Here is a 19,427-nt window from a genome sequence, read left to right on the forward strand (position 1 = left end):
AATTAAGGAGGAGAAGAAAATTGATACAGAGACTAGTATATAAAAATATAAAATCATAATAAGGAATGGTAGAGAAAGGAAGCAAAGTAAAATACAAAATAAAATTCTTGAAGATGAAAATTGGAATTTAGTAAAGAATGAGAAGAAAGAAAAGAAAAGAATAGATTGCTTACTTCAATTCATTCCATATCAAGCTTAAGCTTCAATCTCATCTTCATTCACTCAACTGCATGCGCGCTAGCTACTATATTTAAGAAGCTTAATAATTGTCTGTTCTCTGACTCAGAAATTGATACATATATAACATCTGATCTGAGTTTATTGTTTTCTCCAATTGGGTATTACTAAAATTTGCCAAATACGTGATATCATGTTGATATCGTTTAGGGTTATCATCGGATTGGTCATCGCTCTGGCGAGTTATTTTTACATGCAATCTAGGCGTCGTCCCAATTTGGTATGAAATTCATATTTCTTTTCTTGTTATCAATTCAGCTCAGCAGTGTGATCAACAAACATACTACTATTACGCACCGCATTATAACTTTCTTAGAATTCAGTTTCTAACGTTAATTTTCCCATATCCAAACTCTATAAGCTAACATATATTATATATATATATATATGAGTTATACATTTTCTCCTAACCAATCCAGAAGAACCGTATTCAAGAATATCCAAACTCTATAAGCTAATATATATATATATATATAAATACTATAATTGATTGACTAATTCAAACATATTCATATACACTTCTTCCTTCAAATCACTATGAAGTAAGCCATTGTTCACATCAAGTTGACATAGATACCAGCCTTGCATAGCAACCACTACAAGAAGGCATTTGACAGAAACCAACTTAGCAATAGGGGAAAAAGTCTCCAAATAGTCAAGACCTTCCTTTTGAGTGAAGCTTTTAGCAACCAATCTAGCCTTATACATCAGACTTATACTTCACCTTATACACCAATTTACACTCAATAGTCTTCTTATGAGAAGGTAAAGGAGTGAGAACCCAAGTATGGTTAGCTTCAAGAAGAATATTTTTAAAAAAATGTCCAATCTTATTCCATGGAATATATGTAACATGTTACATTAAATTTAAATTTATTATATAATTTAAGAATTGTCGAATTGCTTTTTTTTTTTTTTTTTTCTTTTCAAATATAAGCATCATACCTATATTATTGAAATTTGAATTTTAAGATAATTTTGTGAGTATTTATCATTTTATTGTCTTTTAGGACCCAATATTGATAATTTCTAAAGAGTTTGGTTAAAATAGAATAAAATTTTATACTTTTTCAACCCAAAAATTTAAAAAAAAAAAGAAAGAAAATTTGAGCAAAAAACTAAAAAGGCAATCGATAAAAAGAATCAATTTAAGGCTCAAATAATCCGAAATGTACCAAATGGACTAAAGTAGACTCAATTGGACCAAAGTGCATTGAATGGACCAAATTGGATGGAATTGACTGAAATGCTAGCTAGGCTAACGTAGTTTAACAAGATAGTAACAATAATAAATGCTACACTTAAGGTTTTAAATATTATATAAATATAGATATATGAAATAAAAAAGAAAGAGTTGTGCCATAAATGTAACAAATTGTCAAAACATTTTCATAGTAACTAACTCCTGTAGGTCAAAATAAAATAAAATAAAATAAAATAATAGACTGTGATCCATTGTAACTAAAAAAAAAATTGTGAAAAAATTGTGACATTTTATTGTATCGGTATATATACTTTTTCAAATAGAATACATAATCTTATACATAGACACAGCTGTTACTAACTTACTATTATTGTGAAAATATTGTGACATTTTTTTTTATTTTTTTATTTTTATTTTTGCTTCTCAAAAAAAAAAAAAAAAAAATAAGGATTATACTTAAGTTTTACAAATTAAAAGTTTGAAATAGTCTATCATTTGCAAATCTATATAAATTCCTACACAGAACTCTATACTCTATATATATATGGTCCACTGTCTACTCTTTCACTCATCACTCAGACTTTGATCACTGTCTCACTCGTTTCAACTCAACTTTCAACCTCACTTCCTACTCTGCTTTGCTAAAAAAAGCAACAAAGCATGGAACAATTCAAACGGCAACCTCGACTCCCGAAATTCGCTGTTCCAAAACGCTACGACATACGGCTGAAACCGGACTTGAGCGCATGCAAGTTCAGTGGCTCCGTGGCTATCGAGCTCAACATCGTGGCAAATACGAGGTTCATAGTCCTCAACGCCGCCGAACTCTACGTTGATACCCCCTCCGTATCTTTCACTCACTCTTCTAATTCTAAGGTATCACCCTAACTTTACTATTAAACTAAAGGTAATGGTAATGGATTTTGTGGTAGTAACATGTAACTGCTTTAACTTAACATTATTCCAAATTATTCTTGCTAACTTTATATAGTTTTGCTGAGCTCTAGCTTATATGTGAATGAACAATGAATGAAGTTTTGAATTTGGGCAGGTGTTAAGGCCTTCAAAAGTTCATGATGTGGTTGAAGAAGATGAGATTTTGGTTTTAGAGTTTGCTGACATGCTTCCCATTGGGATGGGACTTCTCACAATCTGCTTTCAAGGAACTTTGAACGACAAAATGAAGGGCTTCTATACAAGGTACTACAATGAGTGATGCTTTTTTTCATAATATTTTGCAAATTTTACTACATAACTCTTATAAACTAGTACTAGGCTCTCTCAGTCAACATAAAATGAATAAAAATAGAAGACAAAACACTTTCACACACACACACACACACAAAAGACGAGAAAACGTGACTTGAAGTTGCAATTTATATTAAAGCTACTGTCATGTTTATTATAAAAACTTTAAAATTAATGTAGCATGAATAAAAATAGAAGACAAAACACTTTCACACACACACACACACAAAAAAGACGAGAAAACGTGACTTGAAGTTGCAATTTATATTAAAGCTACTGTCATGTTTATTATAAAAACTTTAAAATTAATGTAGCATGAATAAAAATAGAAGACAAAACACTTTCACACACACACACACACAAGACGAGAAAATGTGACTTGAAGTTGCAATTTATACTAAAGCTACTGTCATGTTTATTATAAAAACTTTAAAATTAATGTAGCATTGAATGTCATTAGTGCACTCTAACAATATAATAAACAAAATTGCCTAAGTTATTGTTTCTTTGTAACTAACGATACATCTAGCTTTGTAAAATTTATATAGTTAAAAGATGGGGTCAAGATATGTTTGGTCCCTTTTATTTTTTTTAAAGAGGCTGATTCATAACTTAAACCAATTAATAACCTATCACTTTTTGTGGAAGGCAACTATCAATGCACCAAAACTTGACCTCTATATGTTAAAAATAGTATTAAAAAGAAAAAAAGAAAAAAAAAAAAACAAACAAACAGTGCTTTCAAATATACTTAATATGATCTTTAATGGGATTGAAACCTATGATTGCATGCTTCGCCATTTTACTTATAAATGGAGCTAAATGTCTTTTGTTTTCGGCTAAATGATAATTTTACCGGTAAGTAGTAATGTGTATATATTTAAGTTATTATTTTGCTTTCCAGTACATATAATCACAATGGTGAGAAGAAGAATATGGCAGTTACGCAGTTTGAACCAGCTGATGCTAGGCGATGCTTTCCGTGTTGGGATGAACCTGCTTGCAAGGTGTCACAATCACTCTCTCTCAATTAATTTAAATTCTTGTACTTCTTTGCTTCTTTTGCTTAAATGAAATCTTATGTTTGACCACACTTCATGCTGCATTTTAGAAGCTTGTGTACCTCTCATGAAGCTAGTGTTTTGATTATTGTGACCAAATTATTTTTGGATTGGAAGTAGATTTGCTTGATTCTGTTTCGAATGAATGCAAAAAAAAGCTTATTGGATCCTTCTTTTGGGCATTTGAGTGTTGTAGGCTATGTTCAAAATCACATTGGATGTGCCATCCAAACTGGTAGCTCTTTCCAACATGCCAATTTTTGAAGAAAAAGTGGATGGGGATCTGAAGACAGTTTCATACCAAGAATCACCGATAATGTCTACATATTTGGTGGCAATTGTTGTTGGTTTGTTTGATTATGTGGAACATCTTACATCTGATGGTAAAACAATACACTATGTTCACTGTTTCTTGTGGTATTATGATCCTTGTTCTTGATAGTGTAATCTTATATCACTTTGCAGGGGTTAAAGTTAGAGTATACTGTCAAGTTGGTAAAGTAAATCAAGCGAAATTTGCATTGGGTATTGCTGTTAGGACACTTGAATTATACAAAGAGTAAGTTTTACTGTGAATCACCACCAAACCATCGATTACGAGACAAAGTATACAAGCTTTAGCTAAATAATGCATTTAAGTGGACACTGGATCATGGTTATTGGCGATCCCTCAAATTGTTACATGTTGGTGCTTATGTTGTATTATTTAAAATTCTAATTAACCACGATCATTTCTATAGCTACTTTGAGGTACCTTACTCTCTGCCCAAATTGGACATGGTTGCAATTCCTGATTTTGCTTTTGGGGCCATGGAGAATTATGGTTTGATTACATATCGTGAAACGGCTTTGCTCTACGACGATCAGCATTCTGCAGCCACTAATAAGCAGAGGGTAATGTGCATATTGTGAACACTGCTCTTTTTGTCACAATTTACTTTGGCTAATGCAGTATGGAGCTATTGTTTTAATATGTGTACACAAAATGTTTAATTATTTTTTTTTTGCTACTGTAAAGGTTGTGATTGTCGTAGCACATGAACTGGCACATCAGTGGTTTGGAAATCTTGTAACAATGGAATGGTGGACTCATTTATGGCTGAATGAGGGGTTCGCGACATGGGTATTTATTACATCGGATTTTAATTGATCTGAACTGAGCTGTCTGTTAAAATTTAAAGATTGGTTTGTTTAGTTGTGTTTTGAACATGAGAGCTTAAGCTTACACCAAGCTACATAACATGTTTACGCTTACATCATTTATTTTGTCAAACAAGCTGAAGCTTGCTCATGCATTTTTTTATTAAATTATTTCCTTCTTGTATAAAGTCATGGTTTTTTTTTTTTTTTTTGTTTTTTTTTTGAGAAGATATAAAGTCATAGTTAACTGTTCATAACTTGCTCATATATATATTATTTATGCTTAAGGTGATCTGATAAGGTTACTTGATAGATAACTTCTTTTTATTCATGGACCTATAAAAATTAACTTCATCTACCTTGTATTCACACATAACTTTTAACCATGAATTCGACTATTTACAAGACCAAGTGAATAAGTTGAAACTGGTAATATATATCGTATGATCTTATAATATATACAAGCCTCAGGTCCATGAGCTTGTCCACTAACTTGCATGTTACAATGCTTCAACTTGGGTTGTTTATCAATCAAGCTTGGCTTGAGCTTGGGATAATTGTTAAATAAACTAACATAAACCTTTCTTTCCCCGGAATGTAGCATGAGTTATTTGTAATGGTCCTATGTCTATAAATTATTGCTTATTTCATTGCATTCTTGTAAATTATATATCGGTTATTTGAATGTTTTCAGGTTAGTTATTTAGTAGCTGATAAGTTGTTCCCAGAATGGAAAGTGTGGACTCAGTTTCTTGGTGACTATACAGAGGGTCTTCACCTAGATGGGCTTGCAGAGTCCCATCCCATTGAGGTAATTTTGTATGCGCTATTTTTTTTCTTGGTATAATTGCTTTAAGAAATTATATTATTACTTTTTTGAGTATATCTCAATATAAGCAAACGTTTTTAGGTGGAGATAAATCATGCTAGGGAGATTGATGAAATTTTTGATGCGATAAGTTACAAAAAAGGTGCATCTATTATCCGGATGCTGCAAAGCTATCTTGGAGCTGAATGCTTTCAGGTTGGTTGTTAGAGTTGCTGCTGGTATATGTTTCTTGTCCAAATAAAAATATTTCTTATGATTGAAGAAACTCCTTTCTCCCCACCCCAAATTGACATGAAATTAAACCCTTCATAAATTAAGTCTTTGAGAAAGATAGAACAATAGGAATTTTTTTTTTTTTTTTTTTGTGAGTTCTTAAGAGGTTAGAGCGGTTTTGTTCAAAAATATTTGGATATAATGAAAGAGGTTTAAGAAGTAACCATTAACATTATGAATACTGTATAATTCATATTTTGAAAAGTGCTCATTTCTATTTATATATAGAAACAATGGTAATGTTCATCTAGATAAGAAATAGTAGAAAGTGTATCTACTTGATATCTGGTGACACAGCCTCAGCTTGATTAACTTCCAGATTCTTTCTTGGCCTCCATTTATTACTTAAATGAGTGCAGTTAAAGTTCGTTCTTTTAAGGTTCATCTTTGTCAACCAATCATCTTCTGCAATAAATGAGATAATTTTTCTAATTTATTCATTGAATTAAGATGCTCAATTTGGCTTTCTCATTTGTAAAATATTTCTTATGTAATTATATGTCAATTAATTATCTTTTTTCTCATATATGTAAATTCTTTTCCCCCCTGGTTTTAATTAACTGTTTTATGCTCTCTTTTTTTTTTTTGGTAATCAGAGGTCACTTGCTTCATATATAAAAAAATTTGCTTGCTTTAATGCAAAGACAGAAGATTTATGGGCTGCACTTGAGGAGGGATCTGATGAGCCTGTGAACAAGCTAATGAATTCATGGACAAGGCAAAAAGGGTACCCAGTCATCACTGTTGAAGTCAAAGATCAAAAATTGGTGTTTGAGCAGGTTTCTTGTGTCTGGTCTCTTTCACCCAGTTTTTCTTGAAATAGCATATCTTAACCCTAATGCATTCTGAATTGTTTCATTTTGTAGTGAGTTTCACTTAATAATATTTTGAGAACTTACTGACTTCTGACAAATCAATGTAATCATGGCAGTCGCAATTTTTGGCAAGTGGTTCTCATGGGGATGGACAATGGATTGTTCCAATAACATTATGCTGTGGCTCATATGATGTGTGCATGAATTTTCTATTGGAATCAAAGTCTGGAACTCTTGATATGAAAGAGTTCCTGAGTGAAAAAAGCAATTTGGCATCTGCTTGGGTAAAACTTAATGTTGATCAGACTGGTTTCTATAGGGTAAAATATGACGAGGACCTTGCAGCTAGACTCCAACATGCAATAGAGAACAAACACTTGTCTGCAATAGACAGATATGGTAATTTTGATCTTTTAACTCATACCTGCTGTTATCTTATGATGGTATGTATTTATGGTAGAAAAGAGCACTTAATACAACTCAGTTGTTTGACAGGCATCCTGGATGATTCATTTGCCCTTTGTATGGCTCACCAGCAGTCTTTGAATTCATTGCTAAACTTGATGGGTGCTTATAGGGAGGAACTTGAATACACCGTGCTGTTTAATTTAATCAGTGTAATGTTCACCTCTTGTTTAAGACTTAAGTATACTTCAGTTGTGCTCTAAGTCCTAATTCTGATCCCTCTATTCACAGATAAGTCATAAAGTTGAAAGAATTGTAGCTGATGCAACCCCTGAGTTACTGGAATACATTAAACAATTTTTTATTAGCCTTTTCCTGCATTTAGAAGAGTAAGTTGTCCTATATACAAATAATTGAAATTCCAATGGTGGCCTTTGTTTATTAGCATTCAGTTTGCTCTGTCTACTAATTTTTCAACATAAGTGATATCTTTGAAGTTGATTATATTCCATTTGTGAAATTTTGGTTAAGTAAGCCCTATATGATGTTAACTATTAAGGTACTGGAATGTATAACATTGACATTACATTTCGATAGATTTAGAGCATGAGAGTATCATTTCTTTATTTACTGAATAATTAGATTATTAATAGGTGCTTAATATGTTACTATTGAGTATCAAATATATATATATATATATGACATTTTTTTCCTAAATTAAGTCAATTTATTTCTTTCTTAAATAAAGCTGCTAATAGCAAATAAATAACAGAGAGAGATATTTTTTCATTAAATCTAGGAGATATCTGTAAATGTCTTAGAATGTAGAAAGAGAGCTTTAAGGAAGAAGAAAAAGTCATTAAAGGATCGTTGCAAATAGTAATATTTATTTCTTTTATTTGGAGATATTCTATATATCTTAGTTAAGATAAAAATTGTCATACATATTAATAATTATCTAAAGTTGCTAATGTAATATGTTTAAAACAATCTAAGGAATAAGGAAGCATGTAGGATGTTTGAAAAAGTTTAGGGAAGGTATCTTTGACTTGATGGTTGCAGACCACCAACAATTTATATCAAACCTTACATGCTAATAGAAACCTACTGTATCATTGACCTAAATAATGAGCACTCAAAAACCTTGAGCAAGGCCAAGAGCCTTATAGCTCGGTAACATTGCTTGCTCTTATTTATAAGGAGAACCAAGATTCAAATCCCCCTCCCTTATATGTTTTAACTATTGAAATATACCCAATGTGTATCACAGACAAAGATAATGAGCACTCAAAAACTTTGAGTAACGCAAAGAGCCTTATAGCTCAGTAGTATTGCTTGCTCTTATTTATAACGAGAACCAAGGTTCAAATCTCCCTTCCTTATTGTTGTAACTATATATATATATATATATATATATACATTCTTTAAAAAAAAAAAAACTTTGAGCAAGATTAGCTTTTTATATATATATATATATCATTATTCATTTATTTTTGTTCAATGTTTGAATTTATTTTGCAGTAAGCTTGGATGGGAGCCTAAGACAAGCGAGAGCCATCTAGATGCAATGTTGAGAGGAGAGGTTTTGACTGCCCTTGTTGTGTTTGGGCATGATCTGACACTAAAAGAAGCAAGTAGACGTTTTTGTGCATTCTTGGATGACAGAAATACACCACTCCTCCATCCTGACATAAGAAAGGTTAGTAAAAAAAAAAAAAAGCATTAATTAAATCACTAGAATTTCTCCTTCTATAATACCTATCAAGTATTCTAATGGGCTGTGGTTGTAGGCAACATATGTGGCTGTAATGCGTAAAGTCAGCACCTCAAATAGATTTGGTTATGAATCTCTTTTGAGAGTGTACAGAGAGACTGATTTGAGCCAGGAGAAAACACGCGTTCTAAGTAATAACATATCATTATTTAAAATGCTGCAAAACATTTGAATCTCTCTAGTATGTTAGAGACATATCTCTTTTTATGATTGTAGGTTCATTAACATCTTCTCCAGATCCCAACATAATTCTTGAAGCTCTTAACTTTTTGTTGTCTTCTGAGGTATATATAATTGTGGAGGTCAAAAACCTTTTAATACAAGTTGATAAATAATGGTCTGATGGAGGTTGGGATGTTGATGCTGGCTTTATTTCCCATTTGATCTAGGTTCGTCCCCAAGATGCTGTTCTTGGACTTTCTGTTAGTAGGGAAGGACGCGAAACAGCTTGGACATGGCTGAAGGTAATACCATTTGTAATGTAAAATGTAAAAAGCACATTGCAGTGAAGAAATTCAAATGTTCATGTGTATGCACTATATCCATGTTATACATTGATCAAAATTGTGCAAAACAATTAGGTGATTGGTCTAAGATTTGGCATGTGGATTTAAGTTAGACAAAGTAGTTTAACCATATACAAGGGACAGGGCACTTACCTTCTTTCCTGTAGGAAAAACATGCTTGTGGTGCATCTCATATATTTATTGATGATAAAAGGGAAAATGGGAGAGATGCTAGAAGTGTATATTTATCTAGTCAAGAAATGAGTAGGAAGAGATGAACCATTAAGATCCCTATGCCTAAGGAACTGTCCAAGTTTTTTATTTATTATTATTATTATTTATTTAAGGCACAAGTATTTGTGCAATCCCATTGGCTTTGATCAAAACCAGGTATCTGTGCCCCAGAGAAGATGAAGTTGTCTGTGAAAAGTAGCTTGTAGGGGCTTTAGATTCTAAAATATATCTTAGATTTTATGTTAGAAATATCAAGTTAATCCACATGGACCACATATATATCAGAATTGCTAGTTTAAACACAAGTACATTTATATTTTATCTTGGTTAGAAATTCCTTGATGCGATCTTTAACTATTTAACTATTCTTTTTCTAGCTTATTGTTGCTAAAATCTTTATGTATAAATGAAAGGGTAACTTGTTTTGAATTACTTTGGCACTGATCCCATATTATTCTATTTTTGTTTTCATCATGAGTACATTCCACTTTGCTATCTAATGCAATTTTTTTCCTGCTTTTTTACATGTGATTGAAATACAGGATAACTGGGAGCATATTTCAAAAATTTGGGGTTCTGGATATTTAATAACTAGATTTGTCAACTCAATTGTATCACCGGTTTGTCTCCCCTTCCCTTCCTCCTCCTCTCTTTTGTTGTTATTCCATAAGTATCAGTTTTTATCCTTTGTATCTTAATTACAAATACACTTGTTAGTTATTGCTTATCTTGTGTTTTTTTTTTTTTTTTTTTTTTTTTTTCCTTTTTTGTTCTGTTCTATTTATCCCCTAGTTTGCTTCATTTGAGAAGGCCGAGGAAATAGAGGAGTTTTTTGCAAGTCGTACTAAGTCCAAGATTGCTAGAACCTTGAAGCAGAGCATTGAAAGGGTTCGCATAAATGCAAATTGGGTTCAAAGTGTTCAGAGAGAGGAACATCTTGCCAAGGCCTTGAAGGGATTGGTACTCAGGAAGATCTAGGAGATACTTTTATCTGGCCTTTGTTGTCAAGAAGAAAGCAAGTGGATTACATTTCATAGCTTTCATAATGTAAATTTGCCAAACAGGTGTGACAGTAATAAATCAGACATATACCGTTTTTATATTAATAATATATCTTTTGGATCTCCCTTTTGTTTAGTTCTTCTTCTTCTTCTTCTTCTTCTTTAATGGAGGTTCTAACCTCTAATAGCATTCTTGGTGTTAAATTGTCAATGCATGTTTCCTAAAATAATACCTGTCCTCTATAATCCTTTGTTATCTAGTATTTTTACAAATACCATTACTGGACATGAGTGTTAAATTGAACCTTGAACTTTTTGCACTACAACAAAGTTGATTTTTTTCAAGGGTCAAAACCTTTGAAAAAAGTATTAAAAGCCCTCAAAAGATATTATTTTAAGGGTTTAACTAACCCTTGATGAGCTTTGAAACAAATTCCCTCAAAACTTAAATTTCTACGGCCTTCGTGACCCTTGAAACCGAAATTTCAATAGCCTACATGACCCTCGAAACAAATGTTTTATCTTTATCAAGGATTGGCAACCTTTGAAAATTTTAAAAGGGATAAAAGAACAATAACCTTTTTTTGAGGGTCTCCCAACCTCAAAATAAGGTTTTTCTCTTTTTTAAAAAATAAATAAATGAAAACCCACAGCCATGCACATAGACTTTAAAGAACCACATATTAAAAAATCTATATTATACCAAAAAACAAATATTAAAACAAAATTCAATTAGCTTTCCAAGTTACTAAATTCTTCATTCTTGAAGTTTATGTAGACATTTTCATATTAACATTAATGAACTTAGTATTTTAACTAGATAAAGGAGAAAAAAAAAAGGAAGAAGAAGAAGAAGAAGAAGAAGAAGAGAAATGAATCAGTACAAAAACCATGCATGATCAAAATCCTAATCTTAATATTATTCTATTTCAATGCAAAACAACTTGATGTACTATTGTTTAAAGGGTCTCAAATAAAGGATTTTGCCTTCTCGTGGTACTTCTCAAAGACTAATGCATAGCCACCAACTTTTCCTTGCATTAAGAACTGTAAGGAAATAGACAAACCAATTAATTATGCACTTGTTAAATGGTTGAGGTGTTTGATTGAAAAATAGTCATACAATGAGGTCCATATGAAGAAATGAATCTTGATCTCCTATGAAGAAATTACAAGTTATTTTCTCAAGGAAAAAACACATACTGAGATGGAAGAAAATCCGAACTAGTAGACATTTTATGCAACAATAAACAAACTATAAAACCCAGGATAATTAAACTGCAAGAGAATTGTAGGAAATTACTTGAGAAATACCTCCAGCAACTGAAACATGGACTTCACATCAACAAGACTCTGTATGGTCTCACGATAAACACTGCCAAGATAATTCAGTGGAAGAGATAATTGGAAGAGAATTCCATTCACCATGACCTGCACCATGACATTAATCCATAATTTGTGTAACCATCAGCCAATCCTTTCTGAAAATATAAATTTCATTACAAGCATATAAGAACATATTTTACCAAATCACCAACTGTCATCTCGCCATTCATAATTCCATTTGAACATAACACCAAAGCTATTGAAAGAGCTATGCTAAATATTACATTTTGGCTGAAGTTCAATTTTGCAAGGCTACGCTGTGTTTTCAAAGCAACATCTTCAAACCTTGAGCAATTGCATCACCAACAGCAATAGAACAGCATTAAGATTCAATTAGCTAGAGTAAATTTGTAATGAAAATACTTTAAATGAAAGGATATAACTTGCACTTTTGCCATACTATCAGGAAGAGAGGGGGGAGGGGGGGGGGTGTGGAAACTGAGAAGGCAAGAGATTAAAAAGAACATAAATAATAAAGAAAATCCAAAACACAGGTTCCCACTTTGGAAACCCAAACCCGGCCAACCCAGTTAGCTAGCATTGTGCACACAAAAGACAACCTACAAGTTGGGTAATTGCCCATCAGATTGAAGGTTGCCCAAATTATTTACTGCATTATACAGCCAATGAAGTAGGAATAAAGTTTTTCTCCATGAGGCAGCAAAGCAACTAAGCCTCTTGATTCCTAACTATCCTAGAACCAGGTGGGCTATGTAATAACTACCATACTACTAAGATAACTTACTCTTTAAGTACTCATCATATTAATAGCTTCAAAAGCTTCATTGTTGAAGTACTTGACAGTCTGGGAAAAAATGGACAGAATTGGAAAAAATAAGGCATCAGATAATCCATATGGAAAAAATAGAGTGTATATATATTCACTCAAAAGTAAATTGCTTAATCAAGGCAACAAGCAACATACCTTCTGCGCATAGACATTAATCAAGGCATTGTACATTGTGGAAGGCGGCTACAACCCCGCAGACTTCATAACATCCAAGCACTCAAAGCTAACAATACACATTGGGAGGGGGAGAGAGAAGTGATCCCAGACAAGATAGTGAGATACTGACAATAATGAATTAAATTGGGGGTGAGGGGAATAACTTAAGACAAGATTTTGGAGACATTAATGAAAATGCTTATATTGAGGAACTTGAGCAGAACAGAAAAGAAGATACAATCAATCAGAATCAACATAAGAGGATGGCTAAAGAAACTATGATGCAGACAGAAATTAAGTCATCTCATTTAATGTTTTAGCACTTTCATATTTATAATTTCAGTACTAGCCACCAGCTTCAACTACATTCATATTAATCATAAAACAATTTCTACTATGACTTTGCAGACTGGTAATACAAATACAAACAAAAAATAGAAATTTACACCTTTCAAGGTTTTAACAGATCCATATTCATCAGCTCTAACAAAATGGATAAAATTGATTACACATTTTTTAATATATACAACTTGATATTCAGAAGATTGTGGACTGTACAAATAGCATATTGAAAAAATGAGTCAAATTTTGCAGAAGATGAGTGGAATTCAGTTTTTGTAATCATTACTTGGAGTTTAACCCATGAAGATAAAACCCTTGTATCAGTCCAACAACAAGAAAATCATTCTCATAAAAGGAATAACTCTAAATACGTAAAGGCAGACATGGGGAAAGACTATGCAATATGAACAAAATGGGAAAATGAATCATAATACAAACCTATTGTTCCAGTGGCAGCATGGAACCTTTCATCCTAACACTAGTCCTCCAATTTTTCATTTTGGAACCCGTATGTTTCACCCATTCACTAAGTGCTTGCTTTTCTGTCCCACAGAACCCACACTTGCAGATAACCCTGGAAAAAAAAAATGAACATAAAGAAAATACTTTCAGATGTCAAAAACCCAAGTTAATAAGAGACCACAGAGTGAAGCCTTAGGCTAACTGTCTCTTACAACCATTTATTTATTTATTTTAAGAAAGTCTCCAACGACCATATCTATACATGTTAATAACTCACTTAACTATTTGTGGTGACAGAGACTGTTGAGAGGTTTACTGAACATTTTTTTCAATATACAAAATTTATAATTTATACTCTTGCTTGGCAAAGAGCACCACTTACGATTTCTTGTTGCATTTAACTATTAATGGTGGTAGTTTTCTCACCGAAACCCTGTAATTATTAAGGCAAAATTGGTTACTACATTTTCAGGATTTAGGTTAAGAACAATCTGGTGATTATATTTTTGGTGTGAAAGATATAAAAATATATGCAATGTGTGATGCTTCTTTTAATCGGCATCTCCAACGAATTTAGCAAGTACTTCCAATAGTGTTTAGTGTTTATATATATATATATATATAATTTCATAACGAACTAATTATTGAAGCTATGTTATAATATGTTTGGATTTTAACTCCTTTAATAATAATTTATGGGTGTTCTACACACGTTAAATCTTATAAACATACCATTTTTTTCCTGGTGTAGTTTGTAAAGGAGATAACTTAATGAGAGTATGAGACTCATAAATCATAATATTTGCTTGGTGCCCTAATCTTTTTATTATTTTTATTTTTGATGAAATTGTTTGTAAGTATGTATGTGAACAGGCTAAAATCGTTTCCTATTGGATTTTACTTTACTTGATTTATCACATATATAATTCTTTAAGATTTGACAAATGGCATTGTTATGCTCTGCCGAGGTGGATCCACTGTTGACAAAAAAATAAAGCTCCGGAGCAAGGCCGACATTGACTCTAGAGGTTTAATTTAATTGCAATTCAAAGATCAGAATAGTTTTTTTTTTTTTTTTTTTTTTGGACCTTCAGTTTCAATGGACCGGTGGATTTGAAAAAAAAAAAAAAAAAAAAATCAAAGATAAAGAATCTTCCAGATCATGAATGCAATTATATAATATTGACTATATTAGTTGGCATACTGGACACGATGGAATTGCTGAATGTGACATTTTTTTTTTGATAACCTTGCTGAATGTGACTTGAGTGACACGTCCATGTCTAAGTGGTTTTACGTATTTTAATGGTGTATTGTTTTGTTTTGCTTTTTCTTTTTCTTTTCCTTTTTTTAATTCATTATACATATAACTTTTCTTGTTAAGTAATGCTATAGATATTAACAATTTTTACTACATTAATCTTAAAAGATGATGTATTACCATCACAAAAATCAATTATATTTATTTATTATTTTGTCTAGTGGTATTAATCACGTTCTTACCACATCAATTTGTTAGCTTTTGTAATAAAACTTGTAGCAACTTTAGTATTTTTTTTGTCTCAATTTTTTTAAATTTCTATTCTATATCTTGACTTTTTCAATTTTTTAAACTCTGTTTTTATTATAAACCCAAGTTTGTTCACAATTGTTTAATTATTTTTTATTATAATCAATTAATATTTTTTAAATTAATTTCATTTTTAATACAACTTTTAATTTTTCCCCCTAGATTGAAATCCTGGCTCCACCACTGTCCGCAACCTACAATTGGTACTACCACCAATCCACCATGGCCAATGATGGTTTAGGCTTTAAATATAAAAAAACATAGTGACACAGAGTTATAATCCACCATGGCCAATGATGGTTTAGGCTTTAAATATAAAAAAAACATAGTGACACAGAGTTATAAGCAAACGACAAAGCCTACTTGTTATGCACCAAAAAATTCTTAAGTAATTGGAATCTAATATCATTACTGCCAATTAACAACAAAACAAATCCTGAAATTTAATAATAAGTAAGAAAGTTCTTCTATAAACCAACTAGGTATTGGTCAATGGCAACTCCAAGAAATTTTTTCAGGGTGTTCCTTAACAAGCATAAATTACACAATCTAATAAAAAGAAAATTTTATATATTGATAACAACAACCATAAAAAAACATGCAAATACATAAAATTTACAATTGCCTTCTACGAGTTTTCATATTTTGAAATCGTTGCATGATAGTCTCATTATTAATGCTATAAGCTACATCATTTTCAATATACACAACCAAACAATCATTCACCCACTGATCTCCCATTCGATTGTGCAGTTCATTCTTTATATATTTCATTACTGAAAAACTTCTTTCTACTGTTGCAGTAGCAACTGGAAGGGTCAAAGCTAGCTTCACAAGCAAATAGACTAAGGGATAAGTCTCATGCTTCCTTGTGCTCACTAACTTTTTAGCAAGTTCACTAACCCCTTGAAGCTCTAAAAAGAAGTCATTGCTGCACATATCAAAAATGTAATTCTGCAGTTGAGAGTCAAGTGCCAAAATATTTGTCCCAAGAAAATCAGGGGAATAGAACTTAGCTAGACATATCAACTTTTTCTTATCGAAAGCCACAAATGAATTACTTGGATTCAAGCAAGCCATACAAAGTAGCAAATCGGTATTCACCTCAGAAAAGCGGTTGTTAAGCTCTTGGAGTTGCATATCTATGACTGTGCAGAATAGCTCAACACGATAATGATGTATATTTGTATTTTGTTGGGTGTTGCGTCGCGGCCTCCCACTAACTACAAATATCACTTCCATATCCAAGATAAGAATATCATGTGAGGTACAAAATAAAGACACTTCAACCAATAAAGATGCCCATTCATCATCTCTCATCACTTGCAACTGTTGTTTAGACACTTTAACAAGATCCGTTGCATTTACTATATCTTGATTTTTTTTTTTACAATGCTATTGACAACTTATTTGTGATCTCTAAAATATTTTTCATCAAGTGTAAAGCAAAGACAAATTCAAAAGATAGAATTGATCTCATAATAGATCGAGCTTCAACTTTTTGGTCGGAGATGCCATCTTCTTCAATAATCTCAAGTACATCAACAACAGTAGAAAACATCAAAATCAAGTTAAGAATAGTCCCATAATATGATCCTCAATGTGTATCACCAGGACGTTTAAGATTTGTCTCTTGATTCAAACCTTGCCCACTTCTACATACACCATTCTCTAAATCTTCTTTAATTTTGGCAAATTGTGCACCTCGAAGAGCATCTCGTCTCTTACAAGAGCCTCCAACAACAATTACTAAATTACTAACCACATAAAAAAATTCAGCAATGTTAATGTGATTTTTAGCAACGGCAACAAGTGTCAATTGAAGTTGATGAGCAAAACAATGGACATAAAATGTTGACTTATTCTCTTTCAAAATTAAAGTTTTGAGACCATTGATGTCACCTTGCATATCACTAGCCCTGTCATAACCTTGCCCACGTAGGTTCAACAAACTCAAATTATGTTCACAAAGTAAATATTCAATAGCACATTTGAGTGGCAAAGCGGTGGTACTTGCAACATATACAATACCAAGGAACCACTCTATAATAATTTCTTTTTTGTTTACATAACGAAGAACGAGGAACATTTGTTCTTTCATTGAGATATCACGTGACTCATCAACTAATGTTGAAAAGAATCCATTGTCAAGATCCTTGATAATGGCTTTGGATGTTTCACGTGCAATTGCATTCACAATGTCTTTTTGAATATCCGAGTGAGTAAGCTTGCAATTTTTCAGAGCTGTTTGCAACACTTCATTGATAGATTCATTGTGATCCTCCAAAAATTGTACAAGCTCAAGAAAATTTCCTTTATCATTTGAACCTTGAGATTCATCATAACCACGAAAAGCTAATCCTCGGCATAAAAGGAATCTTATGCAATCAACTATTGAATTTAATTGAACCCGATAATCATGTTTATCTTTATTTGATTGCTTAACCAAAACACTTTGAATGTGTTGCTTTTCCTTCAGTAGATCTTCACTCTTCTTGACAGCTTGGTTATAAGCACTATTAACTCCTCCAACATGGGAATCTAACTTCGCAAGCTGATTCCAAAGTTTGAATCCTTTCGTTACAAAAGTTTCACCTCCTCCTTGCTTACCAACATCTTACCGCCCAAATAGGTAGCAATAAAAACAAAATGTCGCATCCTTGTCTATACTATATTCCAACCACTTTCTACCCACATACCATTCGGATCTAAATCGACGGGGCTTTTCAAAAAAATATGATATAGGGTAATCATGAAGAACAGGTTGACAAGGGCCTTTTATTAAATAATGTCTTCTTATTTAATCATGATTATTAGGATGATAAGATGATATCTTTTGTCATAGCCCAAGATCTGAAGGAAGATTTTCTAAGTTAAAGTCAACACGAATTCGCTTAGAAGATGAAGATCAATCTTGCACAGGAAATGAATCTTGCACAGGAGATGAATCTTGGGTACGTGGTCTTCTTATCAAATATTTGTCTATAATTCTAGCAAAAGAATAAATAATAAACTATAAGTTCATTTGAAATATTAATAAAATTATTAATTATTGTTGTTTAGTTGTTTCATTAATTTGTTTGTCTTTTATAAACTATAATTTGTTATATTGTTATTTCATTAATTATAAAATTATTAATTATNTAATTAATTCAACTAATTACTATTGTTGTTTGATACTTGGAATATCACACTATTACTTAACAAAAAAAGAAAAGTCAATAAATTGTGTAACACAAAAATATATAGGCCGCATAGCTTAAGTCCAAGTTTAAAAAAGAGTGATTTATTACATATTTTATGATCAGTAGTTCAACTAATCAACTAGCACATAGCACACAGCACACACTTGCTTTTTGTTGTTTATATATGCACCTGATTAACCAAAATAAAATAAAAAAACAACACCAACACTGGATAAAGCCAAAAACAGGGTAAATATTAATAAAGAGAGACTGTGAGATGAAGAGATAGAGAGACTGAGATGAAGAGAGAGAGACTGAGATTGAGAGAGAGACTGAGATGATGAGAGAGAGAGACTAAGACAAAGAGAGATTGAGACAGATGAAATACCTTGAGGTTGACGGAGCAAGGAGGCCTGAGGCTAAAGGGCAGTGTCGTCGGGACTCGGGCAGCACGTTGAGGCAAGGAAGACCGATCCGATCTTTGATCCAATGTGTTCTGCCGCTCTGGAGCTCGAGTTTGAGGCCCGATCTGGCGATCTCCTTCTTCGATCCGACGATTTGTTGGTTCTGGCATTCTGGAGCTCAGTATATTGGGTTTATGGGTTAGGTTTTTTTCTTTAGACTTTAGGTTAGGTTTCTTTCTTTCTTTCAAGCGTCGTCCGTTGTGTTTCTGATTTTAGTAATATTGGGTTTTGGTTTGTTTGGTTTGTTTGATTTTTTTTTTTGGGAGAATCCGTGGGTTGTTACTGTAATATGTTGGGTTTGCTACCTTGTTTTTTTCTTTAGATTGGGTTTGCTTTACCGATTGA

General features: G+C 32.2%; 2 protein-coding genes and 1 long non-coding RNA gene across 4 annotated transcripts; 1 reads left to right on the plus strand and 2 right to left on the minus strand.

The window, feature by feature from the left end:
* The first annotated feature begins 285 nt into the window (after positions 1-285).
* On the plus strand, positions 286-10,854 carry LOC112007431 (aminopeptidase M1). Of its 2 annotated transcripts, XM_065781872.1 has the most exons (20): positions 286-457; positions 2,093-2,317; positions 2,493-2,641; positions 3,594-3,696; positions 3,947-4,133; positions 4,216-4,309; positions 4,491-4,644; positions 4,769-4,873; positions 5,585-5,701; positions 5,801-5,914; positions 6,589-6,771; positions 6,924-7,206; positions 7,303-7,424; positions 7,504-7,601; positions 8,734-8,911; positions 9,003-9,117; positions 9,203-9,270; positions 9,376-9,450; positions 10,269-10,346; positions 10,519-10,854. In XM_065781872.1, the coding sequence occupies exons 1-20, from the start codon at positions 371-373 to the stop codon at positions 10,702-10,704; spliced, it is 2,721 nt and encodes a 906-aa protein (XP_065637944.1). In that variant the 5' UTR covers positions 286-370; the 3' UTR covers positions 10,705-10,854. The 2 variants fall into 2 exon arrangements, with proteins under 2 accessions (XP_065637944.1, XP_065637945.1); XM_065781873.1 differs by lacking the exon at positions 2,093-2,317.
* Positions 10,855-12,857: 2,003 nt separating this feature from the next.
* LOC136071050 (uncharacterized) lies at positions 12,858-14,051 on the minus strand. Its single transcript, XR_010632364.1, has 3 exons — positions 13,840-14,051; positions 13,039-13,126; positions 12,858-12,918 (listed from the first exon to the last, which is right to left on the minus strand). It is a non-coding gene; the product is annotated as an uncharacterized LOC136071050 (long non-coding RNA).
* A 2,979-nt stretch (positions 14,052-17,030) lies between these two features.
* LOC111986567 (uncharacterized) lies at positions 17,031-19,192 on the minus strand. The gene is made up of 2 exons (XM_065781860.1): positions 19,007-19,192; positions 17,031-17,987 (listed from the first exon to the last, which is right to left on the minus strand). The coding sequence occupies exons 1-2, from the start codon at positions 19,190-19,192 to the stop codon at positions 17,031-17,033; spliced, it is 1,143 nt and encodes a 380-aa protein (XP_065637932.1).
* Positions 19,193-19,427: the final 235 nt, after the last annotated feature.

The sequence above is a fragment of the Quercus suber genome, unplaced genomic scaffold, assembly GCF_002906115.3.
Source record: "Quercus suber isolate HL8 unplaced genomic scaffold, Cork oak 2.0 scaffold_281, whole genome shotgun sequence".
Lineage (NCBI taxonomy): Eukaryota > Viridiplantae > Streptophyta > Magnoliopsida > Fagales > Fagaceae > Quercus > Quercus suber.

Excerpts from the sequence above, each read along its gene's own strand:
- LOC111986567 (XM_065781860.1), bottom strand. The coding sequence starts at position 19,192 with ATGCCAGAACCAACAAATCGTCGGATCGAAGAAGGAGATCGCCAGATC. Across the intron at positions 17,988-19,006 it reads CTTGCTCCGTCAACCTCAAG|CTTGCGAAGTTAGATTCCCA; the intron begins GTATTTCATCTG and ends CTTTGGAATCAG.
- LOC112007431 (XM_065781872.1), top strand. The coding sequence starts at position 371 with ATGTTGATATCGTTTAGGGTTATCATCGGATTGGTCATCGCTCTGGCG. Across the intron at positions 4,134-4,215 it reads GGAACATCTTACATCTGATG|GGGTTAAAGTTAGAGTATAC; the intron begins GTAAAACAATAC and ends ATCACTTTGCAG. Across the intron at positions 10,347-10,518 it reads TCAACTCAATTGTATCACCG|TTTGCTTCATTTGAGAAGGC; the intron begins GTTTGTCTCCCC and ends TTTATCCCCTAG.